This window comes from Trachinotus anak, unplaced genomic scaffold, assembly GCF_046630095.1.
Source record: "Trachinotus anak isolate AG129_WGS33_773 ecotype Australia unplaced genomic scaffold, CSIRO_AGI_Tana_v1 ptg000011l, whole genome shotgun sequence".
In the NCBI taxonomy this organism is placed as follows: Eukaryota; Metazoa; Chordata; class Actinopteri; order Carangiformes; family Carangidae; genus Trachinotus; species Trachinotus anak.
Genome location: NW_027273862.1, coordinates 6,904,451 through 6,925,000, shown reverse-complemented (window position 1 = coordinate 6,925,000; position 20,550 = coordinate 6,904,451). Strand labels below are relative to the sequence as shown.

Sequence of the window (20,550 nt, the reverse complement as noted above, 5' to 3'; positions counted from 1 at the left end):
TGTTTTGTTGTAAAGCACGTTCTTGCATAACACCTCGTGTGGATGCTTGATTTCATTTTGTCAGTATAGATGGCCTTTGCAGATGGCTGCTGCATCAACCAGCTGTGTCAACATAGCAGGGGCCTGCGTTTAGCTTTGATCCATCCACGCATGGAAAGAACATTTCCCTTCCAAACACAGCGGTGCTGTTCGCTAAAGGCCCGCTGGTGGAGAAATTGGAGAGGCCCATGTTTTCTTTCAGTGCCCGCTGGCAGCACGGCTGAATCGCTCCTCAGAGCAGCAGAGGAAACCAAAGCACAGGCCCCTGCGTCAGGCACACAGCAACCCTCTGTCCTGGCTGTTTGCTGTTCTTGGCTGCTCTCCAGTTTATTCTCATCCCGTGCCTGGGTGTTGCAGCTTTTCATCAGATTTGATTTTATTGGAGAAAAGTCACAGCATGACTAAAGAGGCCTCAAAGGTCCTGGATGTTCCCTTGAAGCGTCAGCTGTCCAATGAGAAATGCATTTTTCTACTCTGACTTAACATGTTGTTTCCCCTCTGTCTCTTGTAGGTAGCTGAACCTGAAGCATCCAGCTGCAGCAGACTGGACGCCCTGTGCTCCGTTGCAGGCCTGCAGATGACTGAGGAGCTCTCTGGGGGTAAAACTTGTGACTTTCTTAGTTTGTTTTAGATTTATTCAAATAATTATTTTGAGTTAATGTATTGATTAATTTTTCAATTTTTCCAGTCCATTGTAATACAATAGCCCCATGCCAGTTGCTGTGTGTTCCAAATGTCCATATGGGCCCTGAAGAAATCCCTTAGAACAGTGATTTCAGTCTAATTCACTCATCTTCATTCTGTGTCAAATTGTCAGAAGTTCAGCTGAAACTAATGTGAAGCTTCAGTAATTGAACATCGTTAAATTGAGTGAGTGTCTTTGTAGCAGAGAATTCCCCCTTTTTGTCTCCACAAATAGTGTTTTCTTGCTCAGCAGCTTTTACATTGACTGAGCGCTGGAATGGCATCAGTAAGAAGGTAGCTTCATCGCTCACATGGACATGAGGAACAAGTAAAAAGCTACATGTAACACTTTCAATGTTCATATGTGTATGTGGATAATTTTTTAAAACAGTTGTTTTGTCCAACCAAATTTTCAGATATAAAACAGAAAAATAGCAAATCCTCACTTTAAAGAGGCTGGAAACAGATAATGTTGCCTAATGAATGACAATTACATAATTATTAAAATTATAGCAGCTTTGTTTTCTGTTGATTTGCTTCATATAGTTCAAAATATTTTTTCAGCTCTATTTACATTCAATACCAAAGTAATCTCACGTTGCAGTTTTATGTAATGATAAGTGTATAAACCTGTCACATAACCACCCGTTGTCACAGCCCTCATCTAAAGCAGAGAGATGGTGGCTCAGTGCTCTCAGATACTAATGTAACTGTAAGACTGAGGGGTCCAACATCAGGGCTCAGAAAGAATGGATGTATTGTGTGGGGGACATGTGTAACCGAGAACAGGAGGGGTTAGCACAAGGTAACTGGAGGAATGCAGAGGAAGTATTAACTGTGTGTGTGTGTTGTCTGTCTCTCTCCCCCTCACCTCCCTTATCTGTCACAGAGGCCCTACACTTCCAGCAGAAATTGGACGAGACTACAAAGCTGCTGCGCAACTTGCAGGAAGCACAGAAGGAGCGTCTGAGCGCCAAGCAGCCTCCGAACATGATCTGCTTGCTGGCCCCGACTGCCAAAGAGCTGGAGCTAGGTAAGAGCCTCTTAGTGCAGGGCCCGTTTTGTTCCTCCACTCAAGCCGTAACCTCCACCTGCAGACCTCTAACAACACTCCCTTTATCTTTTAGTGGCCATCCTGCACAGATATGGTTTGTCTTTTAGCTTCAGACAAGAATTCACAGTTTAGCCAGTGACATTGACCTCATTCCCAGGGATGTGATTGTTGAAGTGGCAGTTTTGTGTTTTCAATTTGTGGGTGTTAAATATTTGCACTACTCTTTTGTCCTTTCCTAGGAGTTTACTTTGGCTAAGTTGGCTAACTGGTGAACATGTAGGTTACACTAGCTTAGCATTAGGGCTGGTAACCCGGGTGACAGCTAACTCTGTTCATGCCCAAAAGTAACAAAATGAACTTGTAAAGCTCACTAGTTAACATTATATCTTGTTTAATTAGTGTAAAAAGTAAGTGTGAAAACATTTATAAAATTGTCTTTGGCCCAACAACACGCAAGACAGACCACTAGAAATACAGACAGCTCCATACAAACACACAACATTTCAAAAAACACAATAAGGATATAATAAAAACAAGTTAAAAATGTACAAGCTAAAGTTTAGTTAGTAGATTAGACACTTTATTTTTGTACAGAATAAACAAACAAGATACAACATGCTAACTAGTGAGCTTTAGAGATGCCGGTAGGTGGGTCTTTTTACATTTGGACAGAGCCAGGCTAGCTGTTTTCCCCCCCGGTTTCACTCTTTTTGCTAAGCTAAGCTAACAGCTTGGTAACTCCAGCTACATATCTACTGTAAACTTCTAATTCTTCTCATCTAAAGCAAATAAGCACAGTCTCCAAAATGTTGAACTTTTTCTTAAACATGACAGAATGTTCTATGGGAAAACGTGCTGGCTATTGGTTGAATCAATAGCAAAAAATAAAAAGAAAAAATACAGCTAAACCAAGATTAGCTTAGATGACCTTTTCTTGAAATACAAATCACACAAAGCTTTACATAATTTCCTGCTGTCTTGATAATGTTCCTTCTCTTGCCTTCGCAGCTGAGAAGGTGACTGGGAACCTGGCTGAGCTGACTGGCCAAGTGGCGCCGTGTGACGTCAGCAGCATCTACGGCATCAGGAAGGCCATGGGCATCGCGGTACCTCCAGAACCCCCTGAGCCCTTCATAGACCTCACCACAGGTAAAACACCTGATGTGCAAACTTCTGTCTTTGTGTAACCTGTGGGCCATGCAGTTTTTAACTTGAATATTGTATTTAACATCCCTGAATGCCTAATTTAACCTTACAAATACAAAACATTTCAGCCACAACTTAGCACCTCTTTACTTTTCAATGCTTTCAGTGCAAGAGATGGCTGAACCAATGGAGACCTCGTCCACTTGTCAAGATACGGTTCCAGTCGTCGCTGTCAAGTGAAATCTCAACCACCCTCATTCAGTTTAATAACTTAAGTTTTGTACAAAGAGGTGCTTGTGTGACATTTGTATGCATTTCAGTCAATAAACAATTTTTTTATATAGAAATGTTGGCTTTCGTGAAATATTGCACAACAAATTACAGACTTAGGAAAACATTTATTACATTCTGAAGCTGTACAAAATTCAATATCACATTTGTTCACATAAAGGCCAATACATTATTATTTTGTAATCACAATTACACACAAGATGGTGGTCTCAAAAGGTAAGCCCATGAGACAAATCAAGTTTTCAGAGGCACAGAGAGCGATCCAGATCGGGTCAGGTGATCATCTGAGTTGGAACCAGAAAAACATTCACAGCAGGCAGGTTGTTGGATCACAAGCACTGAGGACACTAAAGGGAGCGTCACAGGTTTCCCGCATTGCAGCATATATGCAGACAGGCAGCAAAAGACACTGATTTCTTATCTGAGCAGAATAAACACTTAAATAGATGGCATACATACAGCACATTTGTTTTCCTCCTCCTGAAACAGCAAATATCTTGTCATATACACTATACTGCCAAAAGTATTCACCCACCTGCCTTGACTTGCATATGAATTTTAAGTGACATCCCATTCTTAATCCATAGGGTTTAATATGACGTCGGTCCACCCTTTGCAGCTTTAACAGCTTCAACTCTTCTGGGAAGGCTGTCCACAAGGTTCAGGAGTGTGTTTATGGGAATTTGTGACCATTCTTCTAGAAGCGCATTTGTGAGGTGATGTTGGACGAGAAGGCCTCAGTCTCCACTCTAATTCATCCCAAAGGTGTTCTATCGGGTTGAGGTCAGTCTGCCAAACCCAGACTCGTCCATCAGATTGCCAGATGGAGAAGCGAGATTCGTCACTCCAGGTAACGCATCTCAACTGCTCTAGAGCAGCGTGTTTTACACCACTGCATCTGACGCTTTGCATTGCACTTGGTGATGTATGGCTTGCAGCTGCTTGGCCATGGAAACCCATTCCATGAAGCTCTCTATGCACTGTTCTTGAGCTAATCTGAAGGCCACATGAAGTCTGGAGGTCTGTAGCGATTGACTCTGCAGAAAGTTGGCGACCTCTGCGCACTGTGCGCCTCGGCATCCGCTCACTCTGCTCCGTCAGTTTACGTGACCTACCACTTCGTGGCTGAGTTGCTGTCATTCCCAATCGCTTCCACTTTGTTATCATACCACTGACAGTTGACTGGGGAATATTTAGGAGCGAGGAAATTTCATGACTGGACTTGTTGCACAGGTGGCATCCTATCACAGTACCACGCTGGAATTCACTGAGCTCCTGAGAGCGACCCATTCTTTCACAAATGTTTGTAGAAACAGTCTGCATGCCCAGGTGCTTGATTTTATACACCTGTGGCCATGGAGGTGATTGGAACACCTGGTTTCAATTATTTGGATGGGTGAGTGAATACTTTTGGCAATATAGTGTATCTATATATTACTCAGGCCAAACTGCACAGCTGGAACTTAAGAGCTTCACATACAGACTTGTTAAATCTAAACTTATGGGGCAATTGAAGGTGCTGAGGATACAGTAATCTTAGGATTTGTAGCTTGGCCGAAAATTGAAATGTACTTTTTGTTGTCTGAATATGTCTTGCAGAGAGGAGAAAGTAAAGAGTTTTTCTATATCTACTGTACAGCCTGTTTCTGTTTCTGAAACAGCTCTGTCACATAACCCCACGTCTTGCTCATTACACAGTAACAGAGCAGAGTGTCCGCCCCTTGTCAAACAGGAAACCAGATAGGTTTCGCATTATGATCCAAACAGAATCCATTGTTTTGTTTTTCAAATGACCAAACAGGTCTTCAAAAATACACAACTGCATTTGGCATTAGTACACCATGCATATTTTCTTTCACAAACAACATCTAAGTTAAAGATGAAAAAAAGTACAAAAGTGACTGATCGCTGGAGGTGAACGTGTTTCTGAGTAGAAAAGATGGTGATTGTACGTACTGACCATCCAGCATGGCTGCCACATCCTGATCTGACAAAAAGGTCCCAAGCAGAGAGAGTTCAACATCACATCCGGCAGTTCCTTTAAGTCCGTAATACTCCTCAGTATTGTCATTCAGCAACGTCACAGGAACACAGCTGTATTACGGTCACACCTGTCTCAACACTTGTGGTGTGAAGGAGTTTGTAAACTGTGACTCGTGTACATGAGTCTGTCTCCAGTTCTGTTGGCGGTGGCGGCCTGGCCTCAGCTCAGCCCCATACCTTGCTGCTTGCTCATGTCGGTACACACAAAGAAGGTTCTTAGCTCCCCTTTCCCCTTGACGTTGATAAATCCTCGACACTCGCACGAGTATCCCAGCTTCTGCAGCACAGCAGCTGTTTCCTCTGTTACCTGGAAGTAGACACAAAATAATAATGCACAACCGCAGCTAAGAAAAGTCCACTTTAAACAGTCTTTTTTTTTTCATGTTGCAAAATAATAACAGACTTCATCATAAAACTTAAATGTAATCACGTGGTCCCAAATAACAAGTAATTTCTCAAGTTCAAACATGACTTGCTTTAAACCCACAAGTGAATGTGTCATAGCAATAAAGTGCAGTTGCAGAAACAACACAAATAAAATGTTCATCTCATGAGAGGTTCTTATGACTGGCTGAGGACGGGAATTGTTCTTTTGTCTTCGCCTTTGTTGGACTGTGCTGTACTGTGAATGTACCTGGATCTTTCCAAGCTCCCCGGTGCTCTCCATTCTGCTGGCCACATTGACCGTGTTGCCCCAAATGTCATACTGAGGTTTTCTCGCCCCGATCACTCCAGCTATCACTGGGCCATGATTAATGCCTGTGGGAGAACAACCAAGAACACCACATCCAAAATTTAATGCTGTATTATTGTGTATTTGTACATGTGCAGAAGTTACAGAGAAAGTGACAACATGTAGAGGCTCCATTCGAGAGTCCTCCATCTACAGATCTCAGTAGAGGTGGAGATGTTCCATGAAAAGGTAAAAATGTTTTAAAGGTTTTAAAAAACCTAATAAAAAACATTTTTATTCATTACTACAAAGCAAACATTTTTGTCAAGGACATTAAGCAGCAAAAGGACACAATGAAACAGTGCCTAGTTGTAAAATGTTTGGACAATATTTTATGTGTTTTTTTTAATCCATCTCAGTGTTTTTTAAAAGTGCAAACACTACGTCAAATTCCTCCCTGACAACCCAGACAAAGTAGAATGAACATGTCTGATATTAAACAACAAAGACATGTAATTCACTGCATTTATCAATAAGTTTGAATGTTAAAAGTGGAAGAAGAAATCTGTTTCACAGCTAATCACAGCACATATTACACAAGTTATTTACTTTATTTGATGGGGACCGCCATCAGAGCTGTGTCTGCACAGTGCAAAAGCTGTTGACAAAATCAAAAAGGAAAAAGAATTTTGCAGCTAATCTCATAACATCAATGAGTCCATCCAGAGCCTGGGGGAAGCATGCTGTCACTGGTTACGGAAAAGCTCTGTGCCAAACACTAATTGCTTTATAATAAACATATATTTCAAGAGCAGAAGTGAGTGTGTATTGTTTCAGAGTTACAATGTGTTCAGACACAGCTGCTGATAAGGACAGTAATCCGTTAAAAAACGGTTTATACCACTCAGTTTGAGATTCAGTGTTTATGCCTTACGTAGGTTTTTATCTCCAAAGAAATGTAAATGTTTTAACCAAAACTTTTATCCAAGTTTCTGTCTGCTCAGAATCAACTGTCTGGGAATAACTGTGTCAGGACTGCAGTCACAACACACATACTCTCATATGGGTTCTGTCTCTATGGCTTGACAATAACATTTACTTTATATATTATTTGATGTACAGAAGTTGACCACAATAACTTCTCAAGCGACCACAATGCTGATACAACAGATTTATGTCACAGGTGACTGGACATTATCTTAAAAAGATGGGTTCACTCTGATACAACTGTTAAACTTGAGTGTTAGTGAATGCTACTTCTCTCATTTCAAGAGTGCTGCATAAATGTCAATCATGCAGCGTACAACCAGAGAAACCTGTTGGGTTGTGGAGTCGGCCCCATCAGAGCTGGATACGGTGCAGTGTTCAGTCAATGAAAGGTTTATGCCACAGCTGATCACACTCACCCACACGGAGCCTGAAGCTATTGAACGAGTGTCTGTTGATGCCATCCAACTTGCCAATCAGAGCGATGGCAAACTCCACCATGTTCCCTATCTGGGCCTGTTGCCTCTCTATGTCCTGAAAGAACACAATCAGAGCCATGTCAGTCCACTACCGCATTATGACTGCATTATGTTTCTTTTGTGCTGATGACTTGCTGAGAAACATTTAACAGAGCCGATCTGACCCGGGTCTGACGCAGTAGCTACTCCACCTGATTGTTCTCCTGACCAGGCGTCCCACTAAGCCCAGCAGCAGCCATGTAAGTGCTGCCAATTGTCTTGATCTTCTCCACACCGCTGAACTTTGGCTTGGACAGCAGCTGTTGGGTTAGAGGAAAGCAAAACGAGTGAACATGTGCATGTGGGAACCTCATCCTCCTGTTGCTCATCAGTTACAGTACTTGCTCCTGCTGGCATTTACACTGTAGGGGTTTAGCTGGATAATAATACTGTTTCAGCACAGTGCTAACCATGTCCACATGGTTAACATTTGGAATTGGAATAATTACACAAACAGAGCTGCTGATAACAGACTAAGGCTTTGAAGACGCAGCTGTCATGTATCACAGAGAAGGATGAGGATGACACAGGATGTCCTTCTTTGTCTTCCTGACCTCGTCAAAGTCGGCAATGATCTCGTTGAGCAGCCTCAGGCATTCCAGGCCCTCCTTGTTGATATCGCACTCGGTGTAAAACTCTTTGAAATCCGGCACCGAGGCGAACATCACACACACACAGTCGTAGGACTTGTAGTAGAGGTCCTGTTAGGAAAAACCCAAAACGCAAAATATGAGTTAATAATTTTAACAGGGAGGACAATGAGATTGTTTGGCTTTAATATAGGTTTTGGGTATTTAAGTGACATTTTCAGACAGGCCTCCCATAACTACAACAACTCACAGTTTTGGGCTGATGTTAATGGTCATGGAAACCAATTACAAATGCTACACCAAACTTGAGATTTTTATTTTTTTTTTAAACATGCAGCACTACCTTTCCCAAATCCCCACACAAGCTACTCAATAACCCTAACTCAAGTCAACCAGTGTCTCTCCAGTAAAACTACTTTTGCTTCAGCATAATCACCACAGCAATAATTACAACACTGGAAGCAAAGATGTCCAGGATGGTAATATGATGCCCAGTGTCATCTTTTTTTAACCTTCACAATAAAGTCATTGTCAGTGATAATCTGATGTCCTGATGCAGATGCACACTGGAGGTTTACAATGTCATGTTTCACTTAGGGACAAAACATTCCCTCTGCTTGTGTCTACCACTTATTTTCTATCTTTTCCTTTTTTAAAACTGTTGTTGCTACACTGACCAAATGTCTCAGAGATTAATGGAACGTTAACCTCATTTTAGAAATGACACAATATTTTGGAAAGACTCAAATCAGAGGAGACACTGGATTTAAAAGAGGAAAAAAAACTTCCCTGTTTTATGTTAAAATTGTAAACCTGAGATGATTAAATATTGAACTTCACATAAACAAGTCATGTATGTTGTTTTGCTGAAAGTAGTAGTAATAAATCTGGCAAACTTTTTTTATTATTATTTTTTTATATTTCTCCATGAAAGAAATAGACTGGGAAGCATCTCACCTCGTTCTTTTTGTTCTCCCCGACAAACAGTGCTGCCACATGGGCCGGCAGCACGTTCTCTAGCAGCAGGCGGTTCAGGTTCTCCCTGGTCTCTATCTCGTCCTGCTCTGTGTGGTTCTTGTACTTTAGTAGGAAGTCCTGGCGGAAGCAGGACTCATTCTAGTAACAGACACAGACACACAGTGAGGTTAGAGGTTAGAGCAGACAACGAAGAAAACCATAACTTAACTGCGTTAACTGGAATTTTCCTGGATTTCTTGCAGCCTAATTGATTTACTTATTTCCACCATTTTAATACTTTATATGATTTAACTGGCAGCAGGGACAGACACATGTAGATGAAGGTGTAGATAAAATCATGACAGGCATTACTTTACATACAATACCAGTGAAAAGTTTCTCAGTATATGAATATGTGCATTTGTCGGCTCCATTTGCACGCATATTACATTTCTGATCTGATAACATGCTTTCAAATTGTCTGATCGTACTGTGAGGGATAAAAATGGCAAAGAAATTAAATGAGAAGGAAAAGCCAACAGTTGTCATTACCTGTTGTGCAATGATGAGCATAGTAACCAGGAACAAGGTGATGTATATGCAGCTCATCACCTGTGGGTGTTTCACCAGCCCTATCCATCTCAGGATGGATTCGTCTTCACTGCTGGAGAACAAATGAGAACTTTGACTTGACTTCAAATTACATATTTCACACATCATCATTCAAAGTAAATGGGGAGTAAATTAATGTATTTTTAAGGGAACTTGGACTATCAGCACCCTCATCGTTCTGGTTGTTTATTTTATTTAAAATGATTCAGATAAGTTATATAGTTTGAATATATACATATATATATATCTGCTTCAATCATTTCTTTGTTTGATATACATGATGTACTGAGAGCTTATGTTCTTGTGCCAAAAAGCCACAGAGTAAGACTTCAAGAGGAGCGGCAGAAAACAAAAAACTACCAGACAGGCTGCAGGATTTTCTGTTTACACTGAATCCCACCTGCTGCAGGTCCAGCTGCTATTGGTCTGAGCATAGAGGAAATGTCCGTAAACCACAAAGAGTTCCCTCCTGGTGCTGAGGATGATAATGTAGTATGCTGTGGAGGCCACGGTGAGGAAGAGCACTTTGAGCTCAAAGCTCACCCGAAGGAAGACTCCACATGCAATGAGGGAGAGGATACAGCAGTATACAGAGTACTGAGCGAGAGAAAGAGGAAGAGATGGAATTAGACCTGGGACAAATAACAGAGGCAACTTTACACAACTTTACACAGTATCCGACAATATCCTAAGGACACCTCAGCACATTGGAGAGGAATTCAAGTTTCCCTCAAAGGGGCTCAATGGGTTTGTTTATTGCATAGACAGGAAAGGTACCCAGAGTGGTTACATGCTGTTAAATGACAGATTAAAGTGCAAACCTGTGCCCAACAACTGCACTGTGATTATGTGTTAATATGTTTTAGCTTGAGCCCCCCAACCATCTCCTCCATTCATCGAGCAGCACCCACATTTAACAGTTCAAACATTCCAATTAAAAAGGTCTGAAGTTTTGGTCCCTGCATTGATCTCTCTTTTTTTGCCAAAGTTGCTTAAAAAAATCCAGAAACTCTCAAGTGATAGTGATGCAAAAATCCACCCTCCTGGCATCATGTCGTCTCTGGTATTACATTAAATACATAGCAGCATTAATTGAAAATACTATTTAATCTGGCCTGATATGAAAAAAACATTAGATATTGCCATTTTATTATTGTCTAGGGTTAACTAATCCATCACTCACAGGGAGGCAGAAAAGGTCTCCATCTAATGCCTTGAACGAGGAATGATTTGTGTGACAAAGGTCAGCAATGTCTTGTCTCATGTGTGTCGGGAAAAAGCACTGCAGGGGGATAAAAAAAGATTAGAGTGACAATTAAACACCGGACAGAGTGCTTTGAAGTCTGGCATGGCAGCTATGAAGTGCAGCGCAGCTAGAAATAGCAGAGTATATAGTGACCCTCTTGTAGCACTCAACATGTGAGTGCAGTCTTACCAGGTTGAACACTGCCAAGATAATGATGACCGCAGTGGTGATGGTGGCCAGAGGGAGGCGCACACATGGCCGCTTTACCACCGCCTCCGACACAGCTGGCAGCCACTGGCACCTTGACAACTTGTCTGGAAACAGCCGCTGCAGAAGATAAAGAGAAATGAGGAGGGAGATGGAATCAAACAGGTATGAGGAGCATGTGACTCTTACACAGTCATCTCTAGACATCATGTGTGAGTGACTCAGTGCTTTTGTTGTTTCCAGTGAAGGAGTCCGTCTGAGCGGAGAAAACTCTGCCTGTCAAGGACTGAATGTCATTTGTCACCCACCAACTCAGTAGGTTAGCTATAGAAAGCTGCAGCACTGTGAATGCAGGGGGCAGCTTCCATGATATGTTTCCATTCACACTGGATAATTCTGGCACAGTGAGGCAGACACCACACACCCTTTTCACCCTTAATAATGCAAAACACAAGGTGCAAACACCTAAACCTCCTGCCTAAAATTCTTCGGTATGTAAAAAAAAAAAAAAAAAAAAAAAAATTAAAGTCATTAAACAAAAATTTAATCTGTGCAATTAATAACATGCAATTATTAAACTTTATGTTCATATATGACAACATCTTTTCTGACGAATGTTTCAGGATTGTCAATGTAAAGGCTGCCACACTGCCTGACCCAGAAGGTATGTACTGTATTTAAAGTTCATCCTCAGTCTCAACAGTCTCACCACAAGGTTAGTAGATGGACTCTATCATACAGCCTTCTTATCCATTTTGTTTTTAAAAGACATCCTCTGTGCATTACTTATGGGATAATACAGCCCAAATAATGGGGACTAAGCTTACAAAGGGCAATGGACAGATGGTGAGGAAAACTACATTTTCCCTGAAGGCTGTTGCTGTTTTTTTTATGGCATTCATCTTTTGTGGCCTTACACTACAGGAACACAGTAATCAATAAAGAATTTCACATTTAATTAATTGAATACCACTTAACGGCAAAACACTTGTGAGTTATACACATGTAATTCAAGTCTATCCAAGGCCAGCATTATACAATATGGGACTTAAACACGTGCTGCTGGACAAATGAAAACCTTTCCACACTGATGCTTGGCCTGCACCCAGCATGGTGTGACAGGCTCCTGTGATGAGGTGTGAAATGGTTGCTGTGACTGTGAGGCTAATTTTTTACTAACAAACTGGCTGAAAAGAGCTGACATCTGAACTGAAACACCTAAATATCTGAATGTTGAATGTGAATGTAAGACTTCACACACTGACCTGTAAGTGACCTGCGTAACAGATGGCCAGGGTCAGCAGCAGCACACAAACCAACACTCCAAATGACTTCCCCAACATCTGTCGACTGAGGGAGATAAAAACCGGTGCATGTCAGAAATCAGTCTCCATCAACATTGCCTTTTCCCAAGCAGTGCCCCTATTATCTTCATATTCATATTATCTTCAATGTGCTTTTGAAATAACAGATGGCTTGTGACAAATGATGCTACATCTTAGAACTTTGAAAAGATGCAAACTGCCTGTTCTTCTCAGTTGCACTGCAGGATAATAAGTGTCAACACTTTTGAGTAGATTTGAGTAGAAGTAACACAAGAAAATTTGGTCATACTCACTCTCTTGTAACAAGCATCTGAACCAAAAATATGCAGAGGAAGATGAGGGTTGCACAGCCAACATAGTGTTTAAACATGGGCAAATCCAGGGCTCGGTACTTAGAGGAAGAAACACAGAACACAGCTGAACCTCTGCTTGAATGGCAAAGTATGACAATGTAGAAATATACAGACCAGAGCATAAGTATTTGGACAGTAACACATCAATTCATTCTTCAGTCTCTGTGCTTCAGCATAAATAAAATAACACATTGAAATGTCATGTCTCCCCTTTTAATTTGCGCAGGTTTGTGTGTGAGATATAGCTGTTTTAACACAGTACCCAAATTGCAAGGGATCAAACGCTATCCAAATACTTGCAGCCTGGACTGTAAATTATTTAAAATAATTCCACTCATCAATTTGCAGCTTTGTGTCAAACTAACCTGTTTTTCCAGATCTTTCTTTGGAAACCACAAAGCTAATCTGACACTCTCTTCAGACTTAGACCACTGCCTGAGAGAGAGGGAGAAAGGAAGGCAGGAATGGTGGATAGAGAAATCACAAAAGGAAGGAAGGAGGAAAGAGAAAAAGAAAGAATAGATAATTGCTCTGACTTGTACATGTCACAAATTTAACATCCGCACTGTGACTGCTTTTAAGGGTAAATCAGCACTGGATCACACAGGGCATAAATAGCTGTTGCACTTGTGATGATGTTAGTCGATAAACAAGTGGTAACTGGGTGATGCTCGCAGAGCATGTTGAATCAAAACACATGCAGAAAGGTAACAAAAATATACTATGCATTATAGACAAAAACACTGAAAAAACTACAATTTCATGCCAATATACTATACCGCTATACAGTACAGATACCAATCGACCATTATGAAGGCTTTTAGGTTAAGCTTTGTAAGATCCTGGAGGAATCAAATATCACGCTCATAAAAATGAAAAAGTTAACATTTTACAAAGAAAAAAATCAATTATTATAGTATTGTCTTGATATCAATATATGTAAACGTATTTAACATTTAATAGTATTTGCAATGATATGGTAACAAGACTAAGAGCCATACTCCAGCCATGCTAGCAGCTGTGTGAGGCTGTACTTTGGCACAGTTGTCCTTTGAGTTGAATGCTAACATCAACGTGCTAATGTGCTCACAATGAAAATGCTAACATGCTGATGTTTAGCACATGTAATATTTAACATGTTCACCTTCTTAGCTTAACGTATTAGCATGCTATAACTTACAAAGTACAGCTGAGGCTGATGGGAATGTTGTTCGTTTTGCAGGTATTTAGTCATTTTGGTCAATTTGAAATTTTGACCTGATGATGGCGTTAAAAGGAAAATCAGCAAAGTTATTGCAAGTCATCCTGAGTGCGGTTCACCAATGTCATTGGTAGTCATTGTCAGGAATCAACAATGTCGCAACACAATTTCATAATAATGTATTTCATAGTTGTTGAGATATTTTCGTCTGGACCAAGCTACCAAAGAAGCAACTGACAAACCAATACTGCCACCCCTAAAACTATAAACAGTTAAGATTTTGGCCAAATTTGAATTGATATAATTTGCAAAGCCATGTCTAAAGTTCAAACCATCAGTGATGTCACAGCTGGGATGTTCAATGACCAATCCAATTCCTGCTTTATCATCAAAGTGCAACCCTTTTTGAAAATTTCAACTCATAGAGAACAGTTTTTCTGCCCTGTGGGATTCACTGCAAATTGAACCTTAAATGATATTTTTCATGCAATTTATTTTATGAACAATGTGATTTGATTTATTGTAAAAATTGACCTACTTGCTGCTGAGCTCATCTATGGTAGTGGTCATCTCATTGTGCAGCTCCTCGTCAAACTTACTCTTCTGGGATTTGTTCCTGCAGCGGAAAGCACACAGACAATTAGAAAGAGGCAGACGGACAGAGAGCGAGACACACAGGCTGACTGGAGCAGATGCTAGAAAACCAGATCAGGTCATGCAGGTTACTCAGGTCAAGTTTAGCTGTGCCTGGAGGTAACTTGGTTAATGCCATTCTGAGCATTAGTGGAAAAGAGAAATACTGTATGTGTCTGTGATAGAGCTCTGTAGGGGGAGTGTGCCGGATGCAGAACGCTGTGTGTTAGATGATCTCTGTGAGATTCAGTGGGAGTGTTTCTGCTGTGCTTCTGCTTGGAAACCCCCTACTCCATCAGGAAGGAAACACTCACCACAGATGCACAGACCCAGATACACACAAGCCCCAGTCAGTGATCAGTGTTAAAAGCAGCATGTCAGTCCACTAACAGAGGTTACAAGGTTTCTGATGGCATTTGAGATCACACGTTTGCCCTGTTACAAAGAGGTAGCAGTGAGAAATGGTGAGGAAAGAACAGTTTTACACCTCTGCTCAGGTTAGTGTTGGGACAGAACGGCTCTCTACTAAGGCAGTAGTTCTCACCCTGGGCCACATGACACCGCACTGAATTTTGTTGGGGCGTGGGGGAGTCACAGAATGCTTAAAAAGGTGGGTGCGAATTACTGAAATGTATATTGCAATAAGTTATCCTTTTCTTAATTATTGTGATCCTCTGCCCCCACAAAAATTAATAAATTCAGAAATAACTATATAGTTCCTTTTCATAAGCTGCATGAAGCATGCTGATTGTTGCACTAATATGCATCAGTTCTTTTTGTTTAAGGGGTCTCAAGCCAAAAAGTTGAGAACTACTGCACTAAGGGACCTTGCAGGCCATGAAGGCCCCACTCACTTATAGCTGCTGAATGGAGGTGTGGACAAGGTGAAGGGTTCCTCTAGAGACTCATCAAAGCTGGTAGGGCCCAACAGTAAGACATAAACACAAATTCATCACAGAAAAAATACACAGGGCCAGTGATCAAATAAATGTGAAAAAACCATCTAAAACAGTTAACAGCAGCTAGATATAGGCTTTTGAACAGGTGAAGCACAGTCACAATTGTTACTTTTAACCACAGAAAAAATATATTCTATTCTGTAATGTCATCAAGCTTGAATGGGTGCGCTTCATTTCCCTCACACGTGTTCACCAGCTGCTGCCTCGGCTACAGTGGCCTGTGAATACATGAATGAAATTCACAATTTCCAACACAGAAAGCAAAACCTCCATTCTCCCAGGGGGGAATGTTTGCGCTTTTAGGCACACACTTATCTTCTCTAATCACATTACTCCAGCCCACACTGTTTGTGTAGGTGAGTACTGCCCACTTATCAGTAGCTACACTTTAAATATTTGTCAGTGTGCTTACTGCCTGTGCCAGGCAGGCAAAGAGAATTAACCATTATAAGCTATAACCGTAATCAATTTGTCTGTGCATTATTTGAAGCTAATGGAAGGGCTTGTCATAGAGCTCAGCACTCCCACCACATTGCAGGAACAACTGCCAAAGCAGCACAGCTATACTAAGCAGACCGTCAATGAAAGCAATCTGTTGGTGAATGTTTTATCTGCAGGTGGTGACTGAAAGTTATGGGAACACAGACTTACTGTCAATAGTATGTTGTCTTATTGTCAAATAATATTTGAGTTTAAGAACTAGTTCACCCAGTCTTATAATCACTTCCTCTTATGTCCATGTTTAACTGCTTAATGACTCTGGTACAATAAACTAGCAGCATCATTACTAACATGATATAATCATACATGAGGTTATTTGTTTATATGCACCCACCAAGCACTTTATTAGGAACACCATAATAATGCAGGATACACCCTCCCTTCGCTCTCAAAACTGCCTCAGTTCTTCCTGACAATGATTCCACATGATGTTGGAAACTTTCATTTGAGACTCTGCTCCATGTTGACATGATTGTATCACATCATTACTGCAGATTTATCAGCTGCACATTCATGCTGCCTATCTCCTGTTCTACCACATCCCAAAGCTGTTCTGTTGAATTCAGTTCTGGTGACTGGGAGGACCACTGAAGTTCACTGAACTCATGGTCATGTTAATGAAAACAGTTTGAGACGACTTGCTTTGTAACTTGGTGCATCATCATGTGAAGCAGTCATTATATGATGATAAATTATGCCCATAAAAGGATGACAGTGGTCAGCAACAACACCAAGATAGGCTGTGGCATTCAAAACATGATTGTCTGGTGTTAAGGGATCCAAAGTGTGCCAAGATAACATTTCCCACACCATTACATCACCAGCAGTGTCTAGTTTTGGTGAACGTGTGCCCACTTCACTCTCAGATTTCTGTTCTTGGCTGTCAGCCAAGAACCCGCTGCGTTTTTCTGCTGTTGTATCCGATCCACCTCAAGGTTGGATGTGTTGGATTCCCCTCACAACAGCTGTAAAGAGTAGTTATCTGCATTTCCATTCACAGAACTGCTTCTCACTGGATGTTTTTAGCTTTTCACACCATTCTGAGTAAAAACTCTAGAGACTGTGAAAATCCCAGGAGATCAGCAGTTACAGAAATATTCAAACCACCAACAATCATGCCATGATCAAAATCACTGAGATCACAATTGTTTGATGTGAATATCAACTGAAGCTCCTATAATTAATAGCCTGTGGGTGCAAATTTTTACCCATGCTGGGGATTTTTCATAGAAGCTGCAAGCCTCGAATTTCATGAGTAGGGAGTTTAAGGATCTGTATCAAACAGTCACAACTCAGACTTTCAAGTTAAGTAGTAATGTTCTCATTTCCCTTCTCTGGCATCTGGTATTTACATATAGCAGCTCAAAGATGGTTTATTACTTACACCTACACATTAGGTCTAAGTAAAGGACACCGGACATCCTGTCTGGGTCTTTACTGTTAATGATTCTAGATAAGACCATCAATTTTTTCACCACTTTTTTCAGGCTTTTTTCGCGTTTATTTTAGTGACTGTGAGTGAGTCACAGGAAAGTTGGGAGAGAGAGGTGATGACATGCAGACCACAAGCCGGACTCAAACCCGGGCCGCTGTGGTAAAGACTAGGCCCAAATGGTATGGTGAGCCACCATGTTTCATGTTTAAAATGTGAATCATGCATCCACACATAGAAAAAGTGTAAGAAACTGCAAGTCAAAAGGAAAATCTCACATGTAACAAGTTGCTCTTAAATCCTGAACCCATAAGAATTTTTTTTCCTCCCCCATGAAACACATACATCTTATACATTATTATCAATCGCCATCTGAATAGCTCAATAGTTATTGAAATTATCCCTCTAAATGGTTTGATATAGTGTATTACACAATATTATCCATAAAATGTGATGGAAAGATGACTCATTCAGATTATTTGAACAGATGGAAAAAACTTGGCAGAGCAAGATGATGGGAGACACTCTTTCCTGTTCAAGCCACGGCCATCAAGATGCTACTGAGCAACAGGGTTATTACACAGGCTGAATTCCAGGGTGATTATGTGTGAGCACATTCAGTCTCTTTAGGCATGCCAAGTTTCACATTCACTCTGTTACAGGATAATATACCTTTAAAAAAAAAAAACAGTCACCAAATGGGCACTTCACACGTGAATTCAATGTGTAGCTTCTGTAACAGCTGAGACATGTCTTACCTCTCAGTGATCTTGGAGCCAGTGGTTGGTCGCAGGGGGATGTCCTAGAAAAGATGGGACATTTTTACAGTTTACATCAACAAGTAATGTTGGATGCACTCTAAGTCAGAACATCAGTTAAAAGAACTTTAAGCACAGAGCGACCATGCTTTTAATTTGTATACTATCTTATATGTTGTCTTTCATTTAAACAATAAATACACAATTTGCTCACCTTGCAGTGTGACTTTCCATTGGTATCTGTGCTGAAGCCCTCTCTGCTCTGGAGGTGGGCAAAAGGTTTGACGGCCCCCCAGGATTCCAGGTAACGCGTCATACGCACAGATGCCCGCATCTTCAGGCCATCATTCACACGAGGTTTAGGCATGCTACGGGGGTTCAGTGATGGGTCCTTAGACTTAACACACACAAAGACAAATTTACCATATGCATTCAGCTAAACCTCTAAGGCAAAGAAGTCAGAGTGAGTATGTTGTTGAGCTGGTATGTGCATGGGTCCCTACACAATGTACAGAGAAATTTGGTCAGTTAACTTCAAATAGGGTAGGCCCGCATGAATCAGGTAACAAACTATGGCGTAGCAAAAAAAACAACTGCTATGAGTCATCCAACCTTTTCTGTACCAAATCTGGTGAAATTTGAATGATGAAGAAAATTAAAAGAGTAACCAGTATGGTGGGAAAAAACATTTACACAATCATGGCATTGCTTTTAGAAGATGCCCAGCAAGTATATTACATTAAAAATAACAAAGCATCTGGACCACAACACAAAGAAGACACTGGATGTTTGACAAACAGAAAGCGTCACCAGGTCAATGATAAATAAATAATATTTACACAATTATTTTTCTCCTAAGAAGCTTAATCATCATATCAGTGAGTATTCTTAAGAGTGGGTGTTTTCAAAAGCTACATATTTCTCACTCTTTCCCTTCACAATATGCATTTCCAAGGAAGTTGGACAGAGAACTCACCCGTGGATCGACGACCAGGTAGGTTTGGACATTGAGCTCTTTTAGGTATGGGTCCCTGATGTGGCCGTTGCCCTCTTCCACTTCATAAGCCTTATTCAGGTGCTTCAGAGTTGCCTCTGTGATGTGGACACGTCTTACAGAGTGAAGAACAGGATAAACAATTAAATAAAAATTGGCATTGCATATGTAAGACATTTCTCTCTATTATTCACATAACCAGCTTGTTTAATCCCACCATAGAACAAAGGGGGAAAGCTACAAAATGATTATTACTTAATGTTCACAAATACAAACTCTTTCATTGAAACAACGATTATATATTCACTTATTGATTAGTCTCTTTAAAGAAGATATAAACAAATTAAAGGCATATAACATATATTATCATCGACCGTGTATTAAGGAATGATATGAGTAGCTTTGATGTTTCTTGGTAACAGTAACCGTGAACCTCATGAACTTCAGCAACCTTAACTTATGTAAGGCAATATGTGTATAAATGGTTATGACACAAAAGTAAAACTGTACCACTTACCCTGGAACGCCTCCCGACTCCATGTGATTGGCCAGAGTGACGTCATGTGACCACACATCAAACTGCCATTTGCGAAGGCCAATAACACCACAGAGCACGTTGCCCGAATGCACGCCCACTCTCATGTTGATATCCACTCCTGTGGCATCGCGTACCTGCCTGAAGGAGTTTCATAGCAATCCTAAAGCTCATTGTTGGTAAAGGTTGTTTCTTTATGCTACCCACAGTCTTTAAAGGGACATTAATAGTCTGAGAACGACATTACAATATGCTCCTTTCAGTATGTGTCTACGCAAAGTCCTGTTCTGTCTGTCTGTCTGTGTGTCAACAGCTAAAAACCTGGCTAATCCATCCATTAGAGCCAGGTAAGAATTACCTCAGACTTTCTTCCTGTTGTAACACATTCCTAGAAATGGCAAGTCATTTTCAACGCGCGTAACACAAACTGTTTTTCCCTAAACAAGAAACATGACTGAGAATGACTCACCCTACAGTCCGCCCTTACAGAATAACACAAGTTATATAAGAGGTTCCACAAATCAATTTAACACATACTATTTACACAACTGACAGGCTGACGGTCATGGTTGGCACAAACTTACTTGATGGCTTCACACATGTCGAGGCCCATTTTCACGCAGTTCTTGGCATGTTTAGGCAGAGAGACCGGCAGCCCTGACACACAGTAGTAGCAGTCTCCAAGGATCTTGATTCTCATGCATTCGTTTTCCTATAAGGGAAGACAATGGAGAGACGAGAAATAAAAAAAAAAAATACAGTTTTATGCAACAAGGCTGCAAATGTGGGTAAGCAGTTAGACATGATGTGAG

General features: G+C 40.9%; 2 protein-coding genes across 4 annotated transcripts in view; one reads left to right on the top strand and one right to left on the bottom strand.

The window, feature by feature from the left end:
• Nucleotides 1-3,260, top strand: part of brd7 (bromodomain containing 7) — a 10,303-nt gene extending 7,043 nt beyond the window's left edge. Inside the window, exons 14-17 of the mRNA XM_071489474.1 lie at nt 551-638; nt 1,613-1,756; nt 2,786-2,926; nt 3,090-3,260. Of these exons, the coding sequence (XP_071345575.1) occupies nt 551-638; nt 1,613-1,756; nt 2,786-2,926; nt 3,090-3,163 (447 nt within the window). The 3' untranslated portion in view covers nt 3,164-3,260. The remainder of the gene's footprint in view (nt 1-550; nt 639-1,612; nt 1,757-2,785; nt 2,927-3,089) is intronic.
• Nucleotides 3,261-3,301: 41 nt separating this feature from the next.
• adcy7 (adenylate cyclase 7) overlaps nt 3,302-20,550 on the bottom strand; it is a 57,929-nt gene continuing 40,680 nt past the window's right edge. The window contains exons 8-27 of one of the 3 annotated variants that reach the window (XM_071489468.1): nt 20,323-20,450; nt 19,721-19,879; nt 19,186-19,318; nt 18,424-18,606; nt 18,210-18,253; nt 15,414-15,473; nt 14,465-14,542; nt 13,091-13,160; nt 12,666-12,763; nt 12,313-12,397; nt 11,030-11,167; nt 10,778-10,876; nt 9,995-10,191; nt 9,535-9,646; nt 8,983-9,141; nt 7,990-8,136; nt 7,588-7,695; nt 7,337-7,451; nt 5,892-6,016; nt 3,302-5,564 (exon numbers count right to left, since the gene is read on the bottom strand). In XM_071489468.1, the coding sequence (XP_071345569.1) occupies nt 5,418-5,564; nt 5,892-6,016; nt 7,337-7,451; nt 7,588-7,695; nt 7,990-8,136; nt 8,983-9,141; nt 9,535-9,646; nt 9,995-10,191; nt 10,778-10,876; nt 11,030-11,167; nt 12,313-12,397; nt 12,666-12,763; nt 13,091-13,160; nt 14,465-14,542; nt 15,414-15,473; nt 18,210-18,253; nt 18,424-18,606; nt 19,186-19,318; nt 19,721-19,879; nt 20,323-20,450 (2,385 nt within the window). In that variant the 3' untranslated portion in view covers nt 3,302-5,417. The remainder of the gene's footprint in view (nt 5,565-5,891; nt 6,017-7,336; nt 7,452-7,587; nt 7,696-7,989; nt 8,137-8,982; nt 9,142-9,534; nt 9,647-9,994; nt 10,192-10,777; nt 10,877-11,029; nt 11,168-12,312; nt 12,398-12,665; nt 12,764-13,090; nt 13,161-14,464; nt 14,543-15,413; nt 15,474-18,209; nt 18,254-18,423; nt 18,607-19,185; nt 19,319-19,720; nt 19,880-20,322; nt 20,451-20,550) is intronic. The other 2 variants (XM_071489469.1, XM_071489470.1) reach the window with 2 other exon arrangements.